Source organism: Poecilia reticulata, chromosome 1 (genome assembly GCF_904066995.2).
Source record: "Poecilia reticulata chromosome 1, P_reticulata-male-v2, whole genome shotgun sequence".
Lineage (NCBI taxonomy): Eukaryota > Metazoa > Chordata > Actinopteri > Cyprinodontiformes > Poeciliidae > Poecilia > Poecilia reticulata.
Genome location: NC_088830.1, coordinates 1,374,361 through 1,393,860, shown reverse-complemented (window position 1 = coordinate 1,393,860; position 19,500 = coordinate 1,374,361). Strand labels below are relative to the sequence as shown.

At 40.5% G+C, this 19,500-nt stretch overlaps 2 protein-coding genes and 2 non-coding genes across 13 annotated transcripts in view; 1 reads left to right on the top strand and 3 right to left on the bottom strand.

Annotated features, from left to right (window-relative positions):
• chtf18 (CTF18, chromosome transmission fidelity factor 18 homolog (S. cerevisiae)) overlaps positions 1 to 7,959 on the top strand; it is a 52,982-nt gene extending 45,023 nt beyond the window's left edge. For both annotated transcript variants that reach the window (XM_017304684.2, XM_008405941.3), the window contains exons 21-22: positions 5,032 to 5,101; positions 7,639 to 7,959. In XM_017304684.2, coding sequence (XP_017160173.2) covers positions 5,032 to 5,101; positions 7,639 to 7,760 — 192 coding nt within the window. In that variant the 3' untranslated portion in view covers positions 7,761 to 7,959. The remainder of the gene's footprint in view (positions 1 to 5,031; positions 5,102 to 7,638) is intronic.
• On the bottom strand, positions 7,797 to 18,063 carry LOC103462833 (guanine nucleotide-binding protein G(I)/G(S)/G(O) subunit gamma-13-like). 9 transcript variants are annotated; one of them, XM_008405845.3, is made up of 6 exons: positions 17,908 to 18,063; positions 15,742 to 15,839; positions 15,500 to 15,546; positions 15,266 to 15,306; positions 10,499 to 10,611; positions 7,797 to 8,159 (listed from the first exon to the last, which is right to left on the bottom strand). In XM_008405845.3, exons 4-6 carry the CDS (start codon positions 15,266 to 15,268, stop codon positions 8,054 to 8,056), a joined length of 222 nt encoding a protein of 73 aa, XP_008404067.1. In that variant the 5' UTR covers positions 15,269 to 15,306; positions 15,500 to 15,546; positions 15,742 to 15,839; positions 17,908 to 18,063; the 3' UTR covers positions 7,797 to 8,053. The 9 variants fall into 9 exon arrangements, with proteins under 9 accessions (XP_008404067.1, XP_081463202.1, XP_081463222.1 ...); XM_081607076.1 differs by lacking the exon at positions 17,908 to 18,063 and adding an exon at positions 17,248 to 17,894; XM_081607096.1 differs by having other exon boundaries at positions 15,500 to 15,839.
• LOC145553698 (small nucleolar RNA SNORD60) lies at positions 15,378 to 15,466 on the bottom strand. Its single transcript, XR_014089732.1, has one exon. It is a non-coding gene; the product is annotated as a small nucleolar RNA SNORD60 (small nucleolar RNA).
• On the bottom strand, positions 15,612 to 15,700 carry LOC145553696 (small nucleolar RNA SNORD60). The gene has a single exon (XR_014089731.1). It is a non-coding gene; the product is annotated as a small nucleolar RNA SNORD60 (small nucleolar RNA).
• Positions 18,064 to 19,500: the final 1,437 nt, after the last annotated feature.

Sequence of the window (19,500 nt, the reverse complement as noted above, 5' to 3'; positions counted from 1 at the left end):
GAGTTCTACCTTCAGAGATTCAGCAGCTGAGATTGAGTCCAAAATCCGATATGAGATTCATCCGTGCTGCAGTGAATCTGTCTCTCTTTATAGATTCTCCCTCTTCTTCCTCACATCGTGTCTGTATGAAACTTTCAAAACAAAAACGGAAGATTTTGGATGTATCTTACTAGTGAAAGAATTGCATATAAATAATAGTCTTTACCACCTGTGTAAACTTTGCTGGTGAATGTTGTAACACGTACCGTATTTTCTGCACTATAAGATGCACCTTCAATGAATGGCCTATTTTAAAACTTTTTTCATATATAAGGCGCATAGAATAGACGCTACAGTTAGGGTTGCCACCCTTCCAGTAATGAACCGATACGGGACGCGATTTGTTCCGTACTCTACAAATATGGATGTGTAATAATAAAGAAGTGTTCCCCGAGTACTTTATATAGTAGGCTGCCCTAGTCATTGTTTCACTCACGGTGTTGGTGTTGCGATATTGTGCCCAACTGCTCAACTATCCCAGCATGCACAGCGTGCTTCTTCTTCTACAGGCGAAAATGAAGTCGGCGGCTGCTTACCGTAGTTGCTAGACCTGTTGTGGCTCAATATTGGTCCATATATAAGGAGCACCGGATTATAAGACGCACTGTCGGCTTTTGAGGAAATTGAAGGTTTTTAGGTGCGTCTTAAAGTGCGGAAAATACGGTAATATAAGTTTTGTAATGTACGTTACATTGTTTCATTTCTAATATAGGCTCTTGTGTCAGATAATCTAAGTCAATGTTGGAGAATAATTAATTTTTTTAGATTTACAGAATCTCAGTTATCCTTCATAGCAGCTGAACCCGTATTACACCAAGCACTGTAGCTAATATTAGCTGGTATCTCGCGGGTGGACATAAATACAGTAAAGTAATATTCCAATCACAATATATACACAATAATATGTCCATCTTACTTGTGAAATGTTGTCTGTGGAGCCTCACATCAATAGTCCATCGATCAGAACAACAATATCCCTCAGTGCTGAGGCATCTTCTGCTGTTTTGATTGAACAAAGTAGGAGGGACGACCTCTCCAAGATGGCGCTGTATTTTCTGCGCCGGAGCAGCCAATGCGGGGTCTACTCTTATATTATGTCTATGGTGACGACAGTGATGGTAAAGACAGTGAAGCTCAGCAGTAGTTGGAAAGAACATGAGTCCATTTCCCACAACATGTCTGTGAAATTGAGCTTCTCAAGCCTGGTTACTATAAAAACTAAAACCAGAGAGACTGAGATGTTGAGGAAGAGCTTTGTCTTTCTTCAATTTCTGCCAGGAAATCAGCTGTTTTCATCCAAACATGCACAGGTTTCCCACTAGGTGGGTAAAATATACAGATATTGACGTTTTGTACATGCAACTCTTCATATTGTAACAGTGAATATGAAGTGAAATGTTTCCCAAATATTATTGCTTCTTTCAGAATAAGAATTATTTTCTGTATTCTGGCTATAAGAATGTTTGTGGATTAGTTTGTAAAACACTTTGAAGTTTTCTACAACTTCTTTAAATTTAACACCACAGTGTTGTGGCTGTTCAGGTGTATTTCTGAAGTGGACATGTTAAGTGCAATTTGAAATAAGAAATGTAAAATATGATAAAAATACATTTTTATGTTTATTTGATTCCTATTCAAGACACTTTGATAAGAATGACTAATATGTCATATAGGCGGCTACACAGTATCTTTGGTTGGTGGTGTGCCTCGAGATTTCTTCAATTAAAACAATGTACCTTGGCTCAAAACTCCCCGGTAGGGACGATTGTGTCCTGTCGAAAGACACGAAAGGGAACCAAGACAATGACATCTTATGCATTTTTGAATCCAGGTAGCTCGGCTTCCTTTGCTACAGAGTCACTGATTAATCAGTTGTGAATGCACATACTGTGGCTGGTCTGGAGATCAACAGACCAGATCAGAACTGGTTTGTTTTTCCCCTAACGGCACCACAACCTGCTGCGCAAACTCTGACTTGTCTATCTTATTATTTATGCAGCAGCAGTAGCAGCTCGCTCTGCTTCACTCCCGCATCTGCTCCACAATCCTCTGAGCTTGGATGTGGCACAAATTGCACCGATCTGAAATTATGCAGCCGACAGAAATACAGATGCTGTTGAGGAAAGCTGCTACCATGGAAATAGATTTTATTCTGAAATGATTCAGCTTCCATCTATCACCTAAAGTCTCTCCTCTTAGACTGGCAACTACTGGAGACTCGTAGCACCAGCATAACAACATTTCATATTCTGTGCTGCACGTTAAGCTGATTTTGTCAGTGCTTCCTTCAATGAGTGTGGGAAATTTTGGCATCAAAGATCAGCACAGGATCCGCTGAAGAGCTGCATGTTTGCCACCCCTGTGTTAATGTGCCCTTGTTGTAAAATTGAATGTTCTGTGTTAATTCATAATTAACTGACTTCAAGTTTAATTAACTAGTCTGAGGCAATATGTCAACTGATTTAGCTCTACAGTGTATTTAAGTACTGCTTCACAGTATTTTTATGTTTATGTTGTAACTTTGGTTATAATTAATTATTATTTTGCTTTGTTTACAGAAACCACACACCTACACATACTTTTGTGTATGTACATTCTGGCAACTTTTCAATATAAAGGGTGAACTTTGATTTGGACTTCTCCTTTGAATATTTATAAGTGTTCTGATCGGGCACTCTGAAGCGATTGCTGCCAGCTCAGATTCACAAACCCTTCTCAACACTGAAGCTGGTCGGAGAAGAACGAACGAACCGAACCATTTCCATATTCGTCAACCAACAGAAGCATGAAACCTTTTTCAAGAACCAGAGTAGTTCTCCAGGGGCATTATTACTCGCTATTGTTATAAACATTTAAATGCAGCTTTTATTTTTGATTTTCTAAGAGTTTTAATCTGATCAGATTTTGGTGGCTGTTTGCTGACCTTTTCTTTTAAAAGAAAATACGCAATATATGGAAAAGTAGACTGAAACCTAAGGCTTATAATAGTGAAAGTGTTACATAAGCTCTATTTTAAAAAATGAAAGAGAAATGTCAGCTTTCTGATAATTACATTATATTGCCAAAAGTATTTGCTCACCCGTCCAAATTATCGGAATAAGGTGTTCCAATCACGTCCTTGGCCACAGGTGTATAAAATGAATCATATAATGATGCAAACTGTTTTTACAAACGTGTGAAAGATTGGCTCGATCTCAGGAGCTCATGAATTCCAGCATGGAACTGTGATAGGATGCCACCTGTGCAACAAATCCACAAGTGAAATTTCCTCGATATTCCACAGTCAAATGTCAGCTGTATTATAAGAAAGTGGAAGTGCTTGGAAACGACAGCAACTCAGCCACAAAGTACACTACAGACCTCCAAACTTCATGAGGCCTTCAGATTAGCTCAAGAACAATGCGCAAAGAGCTTCTTGGAATGGGGTTCCATGGTGGACTAGCTGCATCCAATGCAAAGCGTCGGATGCAGTGATGTAAAGCACGCTGCTACTGGACTTTAGAGCAGTGGAGGCGCGTTCTCTGGAGTGATCACTTCTCCATCTGGCATTCTGATGGGCAAGTCTAGGTTTGGCAGTTGCCAGGAGAACAGTATTAGTCTGACTGCATTGTACCAAGTGTAAAGTTTGGTGGAGGGGGATTATGGTGTGGGGTTGTTTTTCAGGAGCTGGGCTTGGCCCCTTAGTTCCAGTGAAAGGAACTCTGAATGCTTCAACATACTAAGACATTTTGGACAATTCCATGCTCTCAATTTTGTGGAACAGTTTGGAGCTGGCCCCTTCCTCTTCAGAGCACAAAGAAATGTCCACAAAGACATGAATGGAGAGTCTGGTGTGAATGAACTTGACTGGGTTACGGAGCTTTATGTGACCTGACCTTTGGGATGAATTAGAGCGGAGCGTAAGAGCCAGGCCTTGTCATCCCACACCAGTATGTGACCTCACAAATACGCTTTTTGGAAGAATGGTCAAAAATCTCCATAAACACACTCCTAAACCTTGTACACAGCGTTCCCAGAAGAATTGAAGCTGTTCTGGCTGGAAAAGTGGACCAATGTCATATTGAACCCTATGGCTTAGGAATGGGATGTCACTTAAGTTCATATGATTCATGACAGACGAGTGAATACTTTTGCCATGAATCATATGGCAAAATAGTATATGTTTATTTCTGTGCACTCCATACTTCTGCATGAATTACTGGATTAATGCGGCGTGGTATAGAGGCAATCAGTCTGTGGTTCTGATGAGGTTCAGGAAGTCCAGGTTGTTTTGAAAGCTGCCTTCAGGTCATGTGACTTGTTGGCTCTGGTGTATCTCATCTTCCTCTTGGCAACACTGTGGAAACTGCGAGATGTTCAGGTCAGGTCAGTTTGCTGGACATTCGAGAACAAACTCCAAGGTCATTTACTGCAGGCTGGTCCAAAGTTCTGCTGGTAAATGAAATCAACATCTCCATAAAAGCATAGAGTTCTTTAGAATGTCTGGTAGACGACTACTTACTAATTACTTGAGAAAACCCAGTGGACCAGTGGTACATTTAAAATTTTGACTATCAGTATAAAATTGGCAAAATTCACACATTGTTTAATGTTTCCTATAGATGATCCTGATTTGATTTAGAGCCAGTAGGTGATCCAGATGCAGCCAGAAAAGTCAAATTGCCCTTTACCACACCGACCCATCAGAAACCAGCTTCAGCATTGAACTTACTGATGATAAAACCCAACAGGAACACAGAACTGCACTGCTTCACCTTTAGGATGTACAGAGCTCAACAGCTGGACTGGAAACCACAGCCTGTAATTTTCTTGGTTCAGTAATGACATGGTTGAGCCTCTAGAGGGCAGAAATGAGGGTAACGAGGAGCCCCTGGGATTACGGTCCCTCATGGTGAAATTAGGCTAATAAAAAATATGTGTGTTCCCTGACACTGACCTGGTTTACTTTCTTCTCACCCACCTTTAACTCCTTCCTGACCCTCTGTTTTGCAGCCGGAGGTGGATTTCTTCGGTCGAGCCGTCTGCCCCAAACCTCAGAGGCCCCTGCTGTCCTCAGATTCAGGTACTGTGTGTGTAAAGTCACATCATCACGACTTCACTCAAACCACAGCTGATAAAGTGTGTGATCGTTCTAATTGTGGTATCCTGTAAACTCACCAAAGAAATTACATTAAAGTACATCTTACCTCTCAAAGGGCCTCAAACCCATTTTACAAATATAGACATCCAAAGATAACTTAATTTATTAAAGATTACATTATTAGATTACAGAGTACTCTTTACTGATGTATTATCAGAATGGCTGCAGAATCCTATTGTTAGAAGCTTAGTTTGAGGAGACTTTCTGTGCAGTTATTGAACGACTCAGTTAGTTTTGTTAGTGCCGTCTCAGGCCCAGGTTCTGCATTGAGTGGTTCAGGTACTTAAAGCTCTAACTGAAACCCTGAAAACAGTGGAACAACAGGGTAATTACGCTGGAACAGCAGAGCTCCTAATCCTGAGTGGCTGATCACTACGTTTACCTGCTGCTGTCCTTCAAAGACATAGAGTTAACTTTGTTTTCTAACCTTGGATTTTCATCATTGTTCCCTAACTTAATTTATGCTAAACTTAGGTCTTGTTTTCATTGACACAGAGCAGATAGAGACATTTGGGAGAAATCTGTATGAAAGTAAATATGTATCATCAGGATTTGAATAAAATTTTGTTTAACTCGTTTTTATTTATTTTCAAAAACAGAATGAACATAACACAGAGCAGGGGTAGTTATAATACAACATGACGTGTGTGGAGCTCAAATGAAAAACAAAAAAAAACCTGGGATTAAGAAGAAAAATAATGAAACAAAATAATTAAAAGAAATAAAATATTAAAGTAGATAAATATAAAGGTATTAGAGATTATTTCCAGTTGAATACAAGCTCTCCTTTAAGGAGGTCAGAACGTAGGGCCTTAAAGTTTTCAGTTTTACCACTAAGTTTTGCACTTAAGACTCTCCATTGGAATAATTCCAAATATTTCTCTGTGCCATTGAGTTACCGTAGGAGGCTTATCACATATCCAGTTTCGCAAAATACATTTCCGACATAAAAATTGTAGTTTATTGGTCAGCTGGAGTGGTTTACCTTTTATTATTTTATCTGGGGAAGGCAGTCCCAATGGGCACTGTCCTGGATCTTTACAAACTCTAGTCCTTCTAATCAGTGCACATTTCCAGAACCTGGATATTAAAGGGCATTCCCAAAAAAGATGAAGATAAGTTCCAATGCTCGTCCTACATTTTTGACACAATGGTAATTGGTTGGGTTTTATTTCATTAAGAAAATATGGAGTCCTGTGTTTTCTATGCATTATCTTCTATTGAATTTCTTCAAATGTATTAATCAAAAACAAAGAATGGGATCATTTAAAGCAGTTTTCTCCCTTCAGACTTTCCCCAGATCCTCCTCCCAATGTCTGAGGAAATGTCTAACGCAAGGAACAAGAAACACTTCCTTATAAAACATTATAAAATCTCGAAATAAAACCTGTATTTAAGGTAAACTTGATAAGGAACTTTTCTGTTGGCCCTGGAAGCGTGCAAGGGTCCTGGGGCAGCCAGATGTTACAAAGTGACAAATTTGTAGGTAAGCATAGAAATCCTTGGTCGAGAGGCCAAAGTTATTTTGAAGCTGGGCAAAAATCTGCTATTATTTTGATGCCTTTTTTGTGCCAGTTTCCAAATACTGCGGAACCCCCACGTGGGAGGAAGTCTTTATTGTGTAATATAGGCAAGAGAATCCTTCCTACCAACAGAATTGTTCTTGCTTGCCAACTTTTTGCTGTATTTATCCTCCCTCTTCAAACAGGAATTTTTTATACTTGGAACCGCTCTTAATAAATTAAAGCGACAACATGACCTCTTTTCGAAAGGTGCTTCCTGGCCTTTAAAATAATCGTGAAGCCACTCATTAATGATTTTGCCATAATAAGCCCAGTCATAATGTTTAATGTTAGGGAAGGACAAACCCCCTTTAACCTTTGACAGTTGCAGAGTTCTCATACTCAACCTTGGTGTTTTCCCTTGCCATGTAAATTTTGGAAAAGTCCCTTTCGATTTTTTTTAGCTATCTTAGAAATATAGAGTGATAATTGCATTGGGTAAAGTAATCTTGACAGGATGTTCATCTTTATGAGACTTCTTCTCCCCATCCATGAAATTGACAGATCCATCCATCTAGTAAAATCTTTTAATATCTTTTTGTACTTTAGCAAGATTATTTTTCAGCAAGTCCCCACATTAGGCCTTATCACCCCCCAGACATTGAAATCCTGAATCAGACCAAGACAAAGGGGATGGGTATTCTATCGTAGAATATTGAATCAGTTGAAAGTTCCGTTGGCACTGAAATTTTAATGTTGTATATTTGTACTTACTCTCTGTGTTAAAATATATCCAGAACACATTTTAACTTAAAAAAGGTTCATTATTATTTTTACATGTTAACTTACTCAGACAGATCATTTTTATGGTTAAATGCCTCATTTTGGAATTTCTTTTGGTAATCTGTGTTTGGTACGTTAAAGTTGATGTTTAAAAGCTGTTTCCTGTCCCTGCAGGTGAGAAGTGTGCTGTTGTTGCGATGGGAACAGCCGTGGGAAACAGTGATGTGTGGTTCCGTTTCAACGAAGGCATGTCTAATGCGGTCAGACGCAATGTTTACATCAGAGAGCTTCAGTAGCACTCCTCCTGCATAAATTGATTGACATCAACATGCTTTGTTAATTCAAACAGTGTTTATTTGAATTGACAGTCCAAAGAGACAAAAAAAAAGAACATTGCGAAACCCAAGGAAAGATGTTCCATGTTGCACACTCAGTCTGACACATCAAGCAACAACATCCAGAAATCTCCAAATAAATAAACAGAAATGAAAGCAATGATGTTTGGGAGTGAATTAGTGAAGCGAGGCGGTGTGAGAGTGCATGCTTTTTGTTTTTTCAGATTATATACATCTTTGATTGTGTGTCACCATTAGAGGATCACACACTTGCCCTTTTCTACCCAGGGGTTGGCTCGCATCAGCTCAGGGTTCAGAAATGGATCTTCACAAACACAGCCTTCGATCCACTTCACCAGCCTGCAGAAACAAACCATCATTACCATGAGCGAGTTCATTCCAGAATGGCAGAGAGAGGTGTGTGTGTGTGTGCGTGGTTTTCTTTGTTTGTTTAATGCCTTGTGGGGACCATTTTCCTGACACAGGCTTCGGTACCCCCGCCTTGTGGGGACCGAAGCCTTGTCCCCACAAGGGGAACACTGTTTTTAGGACTAAGGTGTGAATTGAGTTTTGGTGAGGGTTAGTTATGTAATGGTTAGGATTAGGGTAAGGTTTAGGATAGCGGTTCTCAACGTGGGCGGTACCGCCCCCCAGGGGGCGTTCAGAGGACTGCAGGGGGGGCTGGCGGACATTTTTACAAAAGGGGGCGCTGGGATGCCTTTGGGGGGCGTTTGGTCGAAGGTAAACTTTACACCTTAAATGCACAACAATACCAGTTTAGACTTTGAGCAACTTGGTAAAACTGTCTTGTGTAACATTAAAACATACTTGGCTGCAACTGTATAGATGGCAGCTCTTCTTCTATTCAGTGTCTGTTAGCTTCTGTTAGCTTCTTGGCGCAGCTCCGTTCTCCTGCTACTGGTGGAGTAAAATCACGATACCCTTACTGTGTATCCCTCTGAAAAATGAACCCATTTAAATAAAGAAATCCCTCCATAGGTGATACCACGATAGAGAGCGTTCATTTTATAGCGTTAACACGGTGCTGTAAGTGGTCCGGTATGAAACGGGGGTCATAGAACAACACAGCACTTTTAAATTTCAATAATCAGAATGCAGAAATTGTTTCCGTTGTTTTAAAAGGTTTATGTCAGTCTGCCTTTTCCCCATCGATACGTTTTCTGACCGCCCTGCACCTTAGGGGGTTAAAAAAACGACGTGCACATTGCGCAAAATTCTGAAACAGGAGAAGCGGGACATAAAACAGAGCGACGAACTAGATGTGAATTATGGCATAAAAACAGAGAATCCGACGCTGAACAGTAAAAAATCAACACCTGATGTGAAACATGACGATGAGGCGGCGCAGCAGGTGATGAGTGAAGATTACTGATGGTCAATAAATGATAAAATAAATGTAGCAACAGGAAAGAAACTAAATTGGACATAGCAATAAACCAAGACAGGATAAAACTAATCAAAGGAAACTAAATGGAAATGAATGAAGAACAAAATGCAAGAATAAACTAAGAAACTAAAGTAAATACAGAGGAATAAACTGGTATGGCAAGACCTTTAGAGCAATAATTAATACAGAGACTGTATGGCAAGAATAAACGGACACTATTTCTAGATAAAAGGTAAAATAATATTGTTGAAATGTCATGGGTTTGTTGAGACCACATTTAATACTGAGAATAAATATATCTTACAGACCATAACAGTAAAGAACTGATCACTTATTTATGTTTTAATTAGATTTGATATATTTATTTCTTCAATATTATTTTTCATGTCAGTGTTAATGTCATGAGGCTGATGACTCCATGACACTTTGAATTTGACTCATTAGGATTTGATTAAGAACCAGATTTGTTCTTTGTAATTTCTGTCCAGTAAAACTATTAATCTATAAATCAATAGACAGATCTATATAAAGATATAATCCATGTTTCTGTCTCATATTTGTATGGCATTAAAAGGACCTTGAACTTTAGTTTTTCCACTGAAAGCTCTGGTTTATACAATAAATGCCATGTGGGTGAAGTTTTATGAATGATACTCTGATGTCCCATTCTCCTGAAGGCAGCACAGAGCTGCACCACCAGAAACTGACAAACACTGAAGAGAAGAAGAGTTATGATTAATGTAGTTACAGTTCTATCCATGTTTTAATGTTGCAGAGCTCAGTTTGCAAATAGTTCAATGTTTAAACTGGCATGTTGTTCATATTTTATCTGGTCATTTTGTGGAATGTTTAACAACTAGAAAATGGCAAAGAATAAGAATATTGTTTCCACTCTGATTGGCTGCTGTTAGACCTACAAACTTTAACTTGAATGTTCATTACATTTTTTGTAGACGCCTGTGAAAATAATTTCTATTCCCATGACTTTTTTGTTCTCTGGGAAATTATTTTTGATTATAAATACAGAAACAAGCATAAAAATCAAAACATCTACAATAGTGATAGTAATATTATTAATAAAATAATGGTCAGTGTAAAGTAGCCTGCAAATTCTTTGGTGGGGGGCGGTGAGGGACCTTAATGAAGGCTGGGGGGGCGCTGGGCTGAAACAGGTTGAGAAACACTGATTTAGAATGTAGAAATGAATGGAAGTCAATGGAAAGTCCCCACAAAGTCCCCCATGCAAACATGCGTGTGTGCGAAAGAGAGAGACAGTTCATGCTCCACTCACTCTGTCACAGTAATGGAGGATTTTTCTCTGTTTATCGCCAGTTGATACTGAAGACTTTCCACTTCTCTCTTCATCTGTGGGACGTCTAACTCTGCCATGATGCAGCTGCTGTGCTACACACACGCACACACACAAGAACATTTTAAAGTATTAAGTCACTTAAATATTCAAAACACACTCAGTCTAGCTATTTGCTAGTTGAATCTTACTGCATTTTGTCACACAAACTTAACCCTTAGACGAGACCTAAGAAGGGAGGCCCAGGCTTCCCTCTCCATCAGCCACTTGTTCCACCACCCTCTGAGGATGTAGAGCTGGTCCAGTGTTCCACGACTAAGATAAAAACCACTCTACTCTTTCTGAATATGAGGTTCGACTATCCAAAAGACCCTCCTCTCCAGGATCCCTGAATAGACCTTACCAGGGAGGCTTAATAGCATGATTCTTCTGTAATTGGAGCACACCCTCTGGTCCCCCCCTTTTTGAAGAGTGTATGTGTGTGAACAACTGGTCCAACACCTCAGTCTGCCAATCCAGGGGGACTTCCCTGTTGTCCATGCAATATTGCAGAGTCGCGTGAGCCAACACAACCCTACAACATCCAGAGCCTTAAGGAACTCCAGGCGGACCTCATCCACCCCCGGGTCCCTGCCACCGAGGAGCTTTTTGACCACCTCGGCGACCTCGTCCCCAGAGACTGGAGAGTCTGACCCAAAGTCCCCAGGCTCAGCTTCCTCAACAGAAGGAATGTTGGTGGGATTGAGGAGGTTTTCGAAGTATTCCGCCCACCGGCCCACAACGTCCTAAGTCAAGGTCAGCAGCACACCATCCCCACTAGAAACAACAGTGTTGGTGCTGCAGTGCTTCTCCATCCTGAGGCCCTGGAAGGTGAACCAGAATCGATTCGAAGCCGTATGAAAGTCTTTCCCCATGGCCTATTTCAATTCCTTCCAAGCCAGAGTTTTTACCTCAGCAACCACCCGAGCCACATGCCGGTACTCATCAGCTGCTTCTGGAGTCCTGCAGGCCAAAAAGGCCAGATAGAACTCCTTCTTCAGCTTGACAGCATCCCTCACCGAATGTGTCCATCAATGGGTTCAAGGGTTGCTGCCGTGACAGGCACCAACAACCTTGCTGCCACAGCTCCAATAAGTCGCTTCGACAATGGAAGTGCAGGACATGGTCCACTCAGACTCAATGTTCCCCACCTCCTCATGTTCAAAGCTATCTCGGAGATGGAAGTTAAATCTCCGTCTCACATCAGACTCCGTCAGACGTTCCCAGTAGACCTTCACTACACGTTTGGGCCTACCAGGTCTGACTAGCGACCTCCCTGTTCACCAGAGCCAACTCACCACCAGGTAGTGGTCAGTGGACAGGTCCACACCTCTCTTCACCTGAGTGTCCAAGACATACGGCCGCAGATCCGACGAAACGATGACAAAGTTGATCATCGAACTGCGGCCTGGGGCATCCTGGTGCCAAGTGCACATATGGACACCCTGATGCTTGTACATGGTGCACATGATTTAATAAAAATAAAAAAGAAACATGACATTGTGAATTTTATTGAAGGGTATCAGAGTAAAGGAGGCTGAATTCATAGGCAAACTTCAGATTTATATTAATGTGGTCTGAAACAGAGTCGAGACAAAACCCAACAAACGTTTGTGGTGTGACCTATCAGTCACCTTTTGGAGCTCCACTTAAACTCCAAATTATTCATATGTCTGGTAGATTTAGGCTTAATGTAATCTTTGTGGGGGAATCCAGAGTTCCAACTAGAATTCCATAGTGAATCCTTGGAAGGAGCAAAGGTTTATAGGGTGATGGCATGAAGGGTTTTCAACTTTAGACATCACTAAAAAGTCATCAGTGGAAACATGGGGCAGCTTGATGGCACAATCAATGTTCAGATTTTTACAAAATTATTAAGGCACTAATAACTAAAAAAAAAGATCATTGCATTAGAATGTGTTGAATCGTGAGCAGTTTGGAATATCTCAACTTGTTAAATCAAGTGTGGTGGGTATTTCAGCAGGAAAATGATTGGAACGTCAGTACGGAAATGGTTCACCACACAAATCCAATCTGCTCATTCACCAACAAGAAATCTTTAAAAACCTCGAGGGTTTTAAAGATTTTGAGAGCATATGAAATATTTCTCTCTGCATGGATGTCTATCCATCCATCAGAAAGGATGGATGGATGCCCTATATTTGTGGAACAACTGTTAATTTCCTTAAGTTTTGATTTTCCACACAATTCTTTTTTCCTCAAACTAAAAATTTAAATGTTCAAAAATGAACTCATTTTAAAGCTGGGATGGCACTATATGCTATTACATATACAGCATACAAATTTGAATAAAGCAAATTGTACTGAAATCTTGATCTATTTTCATCACAGTACTTGCATGTAGTGTCCTGAGTCATATCTCAGCGGCTCAACCTATTTTATCAACTTTAATCATTTTTACACGTATTATTTAATTGCATTATTTTTGATCGTTCCGCCTTATCACGAGGTATATTTTAGTCGTGATGAACAGGAAGAAACCATGCATGAATTTGGTCTTCCTGTTTAAAGGCTTTTCATGGATCCATGTCGGCCCGCTGCCTTTCATTCCGACTCCATTCTCCAGAAAGCTGAGATGCTGACCACTGACCACTCTGGGGAAACTGGGCTGACATGTCGCCATAATAATGCATGGCTGCAGTCTTACCTTCCGGCCTGCCGGAGAGGACCGGTGGATGGAGGACCGGTGGATGGAGGACCGGTGGATGGAGGACCGGTGGATGGAGGACCGGTGGATGGAGGACCGGTGGATGGAGGACCGGTGGATGGAGGACGCCGATCGGGCTTCAACGGTGACAGTATCCGCTGAAAGCGGCTTCTCTCCGGCTATTGCGAGGGAACAGGAGGCGTATAGGTTTGTCGGTCGGCTCTTCCCTGCGGTCCTCAGACAGCGACTGGATGCTGGCTGCGCAGCTCGGAGTGAGAAAGACGAGCTTCCTGATTTGACTATCAAACGAGGCTCAGGCACCTTTATGCAAATCCCGGCTGCGCTGCGGCTGGAAAGTCAGGCAAATCAGGACGAGAGCCGGAGGGAGAACAAGCAGGAATTTAGTTTTCTCTTCTAATGAGGCTGGTAATACGGGACAGGCTCCCAGAGACCAAGAGAATGAGAAATAGTTGGTTTAATACTTTATTCTTGAGTAATTGTTTTATGAATACCCACTCAGGGTTGCACAGTGGCACAGATGGTAGCAGTTTTCTTGCAGCAAGAAGGTTCTGGGTTCGAATCCCGGACCAGGTTCTTTCTGCATGAAGTCTTCATGTTCTCCTTGTGCAAGGCAGGTTCTCTCCAGGTACTGCGGCTTCCTCCCACAGGCCAAAAACATGACTGTTACATCAATTCTCTCTAAATTCTCCTTAGGTGAATGGTTGGTTGTCCTGTGTGTTGCCAAGGTGACCCCTGCCTCTCGGATGAAATGTCTCACTGGAGGTGGGCGCCAGCACCCCTCCAGACAGGGTGTAAGAAAATGGATGGATGTCTGACAAGTAAAAACAAGGTGAGGTAGAGCTACTTGTAAGAGGTTCTAGCCTAACAAGGATGACCAGCAATTATGTGAAAACATTAAGATACTCAAGATAACCAACATTCTGGGGAAAAGATTAGCTGAAATGAGTTCAGTGAGACGATTCCATCATCTACCATCTACATGGACCACAGGAAGGTTTGCCCCATTACTCAGATGTTTGAAGGTGCAAAAGCATCAAGATTAAAATACAGAACTTCCTACCGTTTCATTCTTGGCCCATCTTTAATGGATAACTAAAATATATATATTTTTAAATAACTTTACATGGAGAATTGTTCAGAGTTCAGTTTTGATTGACCCCTGCAAGACTCAGAACAAGCTTTTTACTTTTCAAAAATTTTAAAATATATAAAGCCTCATTAGAAGCAAACTTTAAAATTAAGGGGGGAAAAAATCCACAAAGCATTTGATACACTGTTCAGTGGTTTATTCAGCAAATACAACTGGAAAAAAAGGTTCTTCTTCAGATTACATCATTCCAGACTGCATGCAATTGTGTTTTCATCAACTTGTCAGAATCAGATTTGAATGCAAACAGTTGCATTCCAGTAGGAGAAAAATAAATGTAAGTTGGAACTGTAGCGAGGATGAAGAGATTAAAGCACAACTAACCCACTAATCATCTGTTTTGCTGATAAAACTGTACACTGGTTATTTAGGCTTATAGTTTTCCGGTTCTGTGTGAACTTTGGGGTTAAGGTTAGCAGGTGAAGCTAATAGCGACTAATGGCCGCTCTGCTCGCTCAGGACGGACAGATTGCAGCTCAGTGTGTTTTAAACAATCTGTGTAAAATAATGAAGAAATAGACCAGCAGCCTCAGAATCAAGTTAGAATCAGCAGCTGTGCTTCAGCTCATAGTAATGTCAGAAAAGTTGGCTTGTTCTGTCGTCATTAGCTTTAAATGTTTCAATCAGCAGCAAAGAGCCCAATAATGTGAGGCAGCAGGAAATACTACAAATGCTTTTTGACATTTAGGTTTTTGTATCTTTTTCAGACCAGCCACAAAATCTAATTTCCTATTGGAGTTCTGAAAAAATCTCTACAGTCATTTAGAAAAATGTATAAATACAGTTAGAACGTGGATAAGTTGATAATAGAACTTCTGATCACATCCCCACATAATAAGAATTAGCTTTGCTGATTCCATGAACTTCAGTTTACCATAAAGGAGTCCCAGGATGAGCGGCGGTCTTCTGCGTTGGCTATTAATGGAGAACAAAAGTCTCTGTTAGGATTAAAACAATCTGTATAAAATAATGAAGAAATACATCAGCAGCCTCAGAATCCAGTTAGAATCAGGAGCTGTGGCTCAGCTCTCATAGTAGGTGTCAGAAAAGTTAGCTTGTTCTGTCATCATTGGCTTTAAATGTTTTCATCAGCAACAAATGAACTAACCTCTCTAACCCATCTTCATCCAGACATGTTTTCACTCCCATTCTCACCTGTAAAAAGATTTTTTCAAAGTTATGTCAAAGTGACAGCTCAGTGAAATAATGCACTGATAAACTAGCCTCAGAATCCAGTTGGAATCAGGAGCTGTGGCTCAGCTCTCATAGTAGGTGTCAGAAAAATGAGTTCATTTTGTCATCACAGGCTGAAAGCGGCCAAGACGGCGTTTTTATGAGCACGAGACTCACCAGCTGATCCACAGCAGATTTAATCCTGGGATTATAGCATCACCGTGGATTGAATTCATCCAGTTTAGACCACGTTCAGCCCTTTACATCATCTCAGTCTGTGAACAGAAACAGGCCAAACTACAGTTTCTAATGCTACACAATTCAAACAAAACTTGACTAAGCATTAACATTAAAAAAACGCACTTAAAACATCAGATTAATTATACTGACAAGAGCCCAATAATGTGAGGCAGCAGGAAATACTACAAATGTTTTTGACATTTAGTATTTTTTGTCTTTTTCAGACCAGCCACGAGTTAAAATAAGAGAAAACAGTTTTTAAACTCAGCATGATCATTTACTAAATAACAAAATCTACTTTTTATTTAATGGGAAAACAAAACATTAAACTGAACTTTGTGCTGCAAAAGATGCCTTGAAATTAATTTGCTGATGTTTTATATATTCAGACCTGATTTTGATATGGATGCTGTAATCTGCTATTTATTATTGTGTAGTGACTGGTGCCCAGTTTCCCTCTGTGCACCAGTCAGGTCCACTTACCGGTTCTGGTCTTGTGTGAAATTCTGTCCCGTGTAACAGGAGCCAGAGGCTCCGCCCACCATTTTCATGGCGCTTCTGATTGATTTCTTGGTAAAACTCATATAATTATGTCAAGGTTGTGTGTTTCAGTTTAATCGGCAGCTGCTGATATAAAAAGCAGCAACAAAATTGTCAAATAAATAAACTTAGTCTTGTGTGGACGTCTTCTTACAAAGTTTTGTGTTGTGTATTTAATCGCCAAGAGAACTAACTGGTCTTTTTCAAACTTTTGTCACTTAAGCCGGACAAATAAAAGTCAGTCACCAAACATGGTTTTCCACCACATTGTGTGTATTTATCATTTTTCATTGCTGATATAACTGGGATGGAAACTGCACATGAAAAATAGACTTTCTGAAAAGATGAGTGGCTTTCTGGAAAATCCCATTCTGATGTTAAATATTGTTGAATAAAAGAAATTTCGAGTTAATTTTTGGTGGCTCAATCATACCATCAAATATAATTATTAAGAAATTGAACATTTGCTCTTTATTTGCCAAAGCTAATTATTTTTCACCAACTCTTTAACTGTGGCTATGCCTCTTTGTGAACAACAAATCCTGTAAATTTGGAAACATTTGATCATTTTGTCAAAGTTAAAGGGGGAAACCAAAATATTTTAGCTGCCTGAAATAATCTGTTCCCCCTCCAAAGACCGTTGTACAAGAGAACAAGTTATTCCAGGCAGTGAAAATATTTGGTTGTACGAGTTTTTTACCAAGAATCTGGTCGCTGCAGTGCGCGCTCCCGACACAGGGGGGCGACAGATTTCCACACAACACCTCAACCCGACCAAAACTTCTTCGTGTCATTACCTTGAGAAGTAAGATTTGGTTAGTATAAAACAGGCTTTAATGTCGAAAATGACCAAATATTACAGGGTTACATTCACCATCCAGCGCTGCGCTCCACTCAGCTCACCTTAGGGGTGAATCCAAGTGAAGCAAAGGGCGCCGCGCGAGTTCTGCTCACCAACACCTGAGAGAGGCTGCAGACGCGGCGCCATGCTGACGCAGCGCAGCGTCAAGCTGACGCGACGCAGCGTCAAGCTGACGCAGCGCAGCGTCAAGCTGACGCAGCGCAGCGTCAAGCTGACGCGACGCAGCGTCAAGCTGACGCAGCGCCATGCGGTTGGCCTCCATTTCCGTTATGTGCAACATGTGTAACATAAACCACCGACTTGTGGTTATGTAAGCCTGCCGCTGTACGCATGCAAGCAGCTAAGAGACAAAAGACAGAATCATTTATGCATAATATTGGTTAAGCAAATCTTTGAGTTCTATTAATTACACATTTCAAACCCCTGATAAATGTAGATTAAGGTTTAAATTGTGTACACAGAAAGAGCGACTGAATTTAGGGCATTTAATGCATTATGAAACTTTATCAAAGACAGAAAACCGAAGTTGACCGGGTTTCATATCAAACACTAAAATGAGTTAAAGCCCATATTTTAAAAGTAAACTAAACCACAATTTATGATTTCAAAGCAATCATGATAACATTGTGAGCCGTTCTGGCAGGACAGCCACGCGCCAACCCCACGTTGACTTGAAACTTGAACACGTGAAAAATACTCACCGGTTTTCATCGGTACACTGCGGTGACCCACGGCAGAAAGGAAAACTATATAATAAGTAAATTATAGTAATCTTTACAGCTCTTTTTAGGAACAGCTCAGCTCTCTTCCCATGTTGCTGTGAAAAGAAGGAACTTTTACCTCACCGCAGTAACTTCTTGGCTTCCGTAGCAAAGCCCCTCCCAGCCCCTCCAGCCCCTTCCAGCCCCTTCCAGCCCCTCCCATCGGACCTCGCAGCAGCTTCAGCAAACAGAAAGGGGCGGGAACGGACCGCCGTCAGCCTCATACCTTATTTGGAAATGGAACCATTGGATTCCGGAAATGAAGGGGGGGCTATTTCCTGTATTATTAACCACATGTGCAATATTTTATATATATATATATATATATATATAAAATAAGAAAAATTTGGTTCTAAATTGCCTCCATGGCCCAGTGGGCATCTTATTTGTAGGATGTTTATATTAAATATAACACAATAAGTTGAATTAAAGTAGCTTAGTTTTAGTTTTCTATAATTTAAAACACAGTTCTTAACCTGTCGACTGAGCAGGTATCCACAGGGGGTCTTGGCTGTTTGTGTTTAACTTTTTGACCATCTTGATGAGATTTAAACAGATGGTGTAAAACTGAATGCAACATAGAATATCTATAAAACACAATCTAATTTGTAATCTCTCCTAGTTGTTAACATTTCTTGATTGAAATAGCCTAATTATAGTTTTCAGATTAATAATTTATTCTGCCCTATTGACCTTCATGTTACCTGTAGTTACAGCAGATTGTTTGCTAAATCTTTTGATTTGCCCTTTGTCTGTGTGGGAAACAATCAGGAGAAGTTCCAGCTTCACACTGATCTGTGAAAAGCCATAAAACATCCTGAGTTCAGGCCAGTGGAGGAGAATCTCTGCTTCCACTTTGTTTAGATAATGGCGACAACTGGTGTTTGATCATGAAAACAAATAGCAGGAAGTTTCTAACTTTAAAGAGGGTCAGAGACAGCTCCTGGTTGGATGAGCAAAGATACGCCTTATTTGAATAAATTAAAGACAAGAATACACCTTTACTATAAAACTTTGCACACAGGAGTGACAAATCTGATTTTGCTCTTTGCAATTCTCCAAAGACGTCTTTGCTTTTCTTTCTTTCTTCTTCTTTTCTATTTGTCTCAGGTAAATGAATGTCTTGTTTTAGTGTGTTTGAAGTATCTGTATTGTCAATGTGATTTTATACTTTTAAATGTTAGAATAAACTCTGAAAATGTATGACATAGAGCGTTGACTGTCATCTCTGTGTGGCTTTTGTTTCCACGCATGGAATCATTGAGTCCGGGAGCACAAGAGAATATAACGAGCCCGAAGTTAATGATTTTATTCTCTTAACAACATACAGACAGGAGCTCCTTAGTGTGTCTCCTTGGTTTAACACAACCCACTTCATTAATTTCAACAGTGGCAGTTATTCTCATAGACATGAATGCACCTTACCAAGCTCCGCCCAGAAACGCCCCTCGAAAGTCCCACTTGGCTGCATGTCTCACAAACAAAGCCTCGCGGTGCTTAGTTTCTATGTGTAATTTCATTTCGACTGACTCT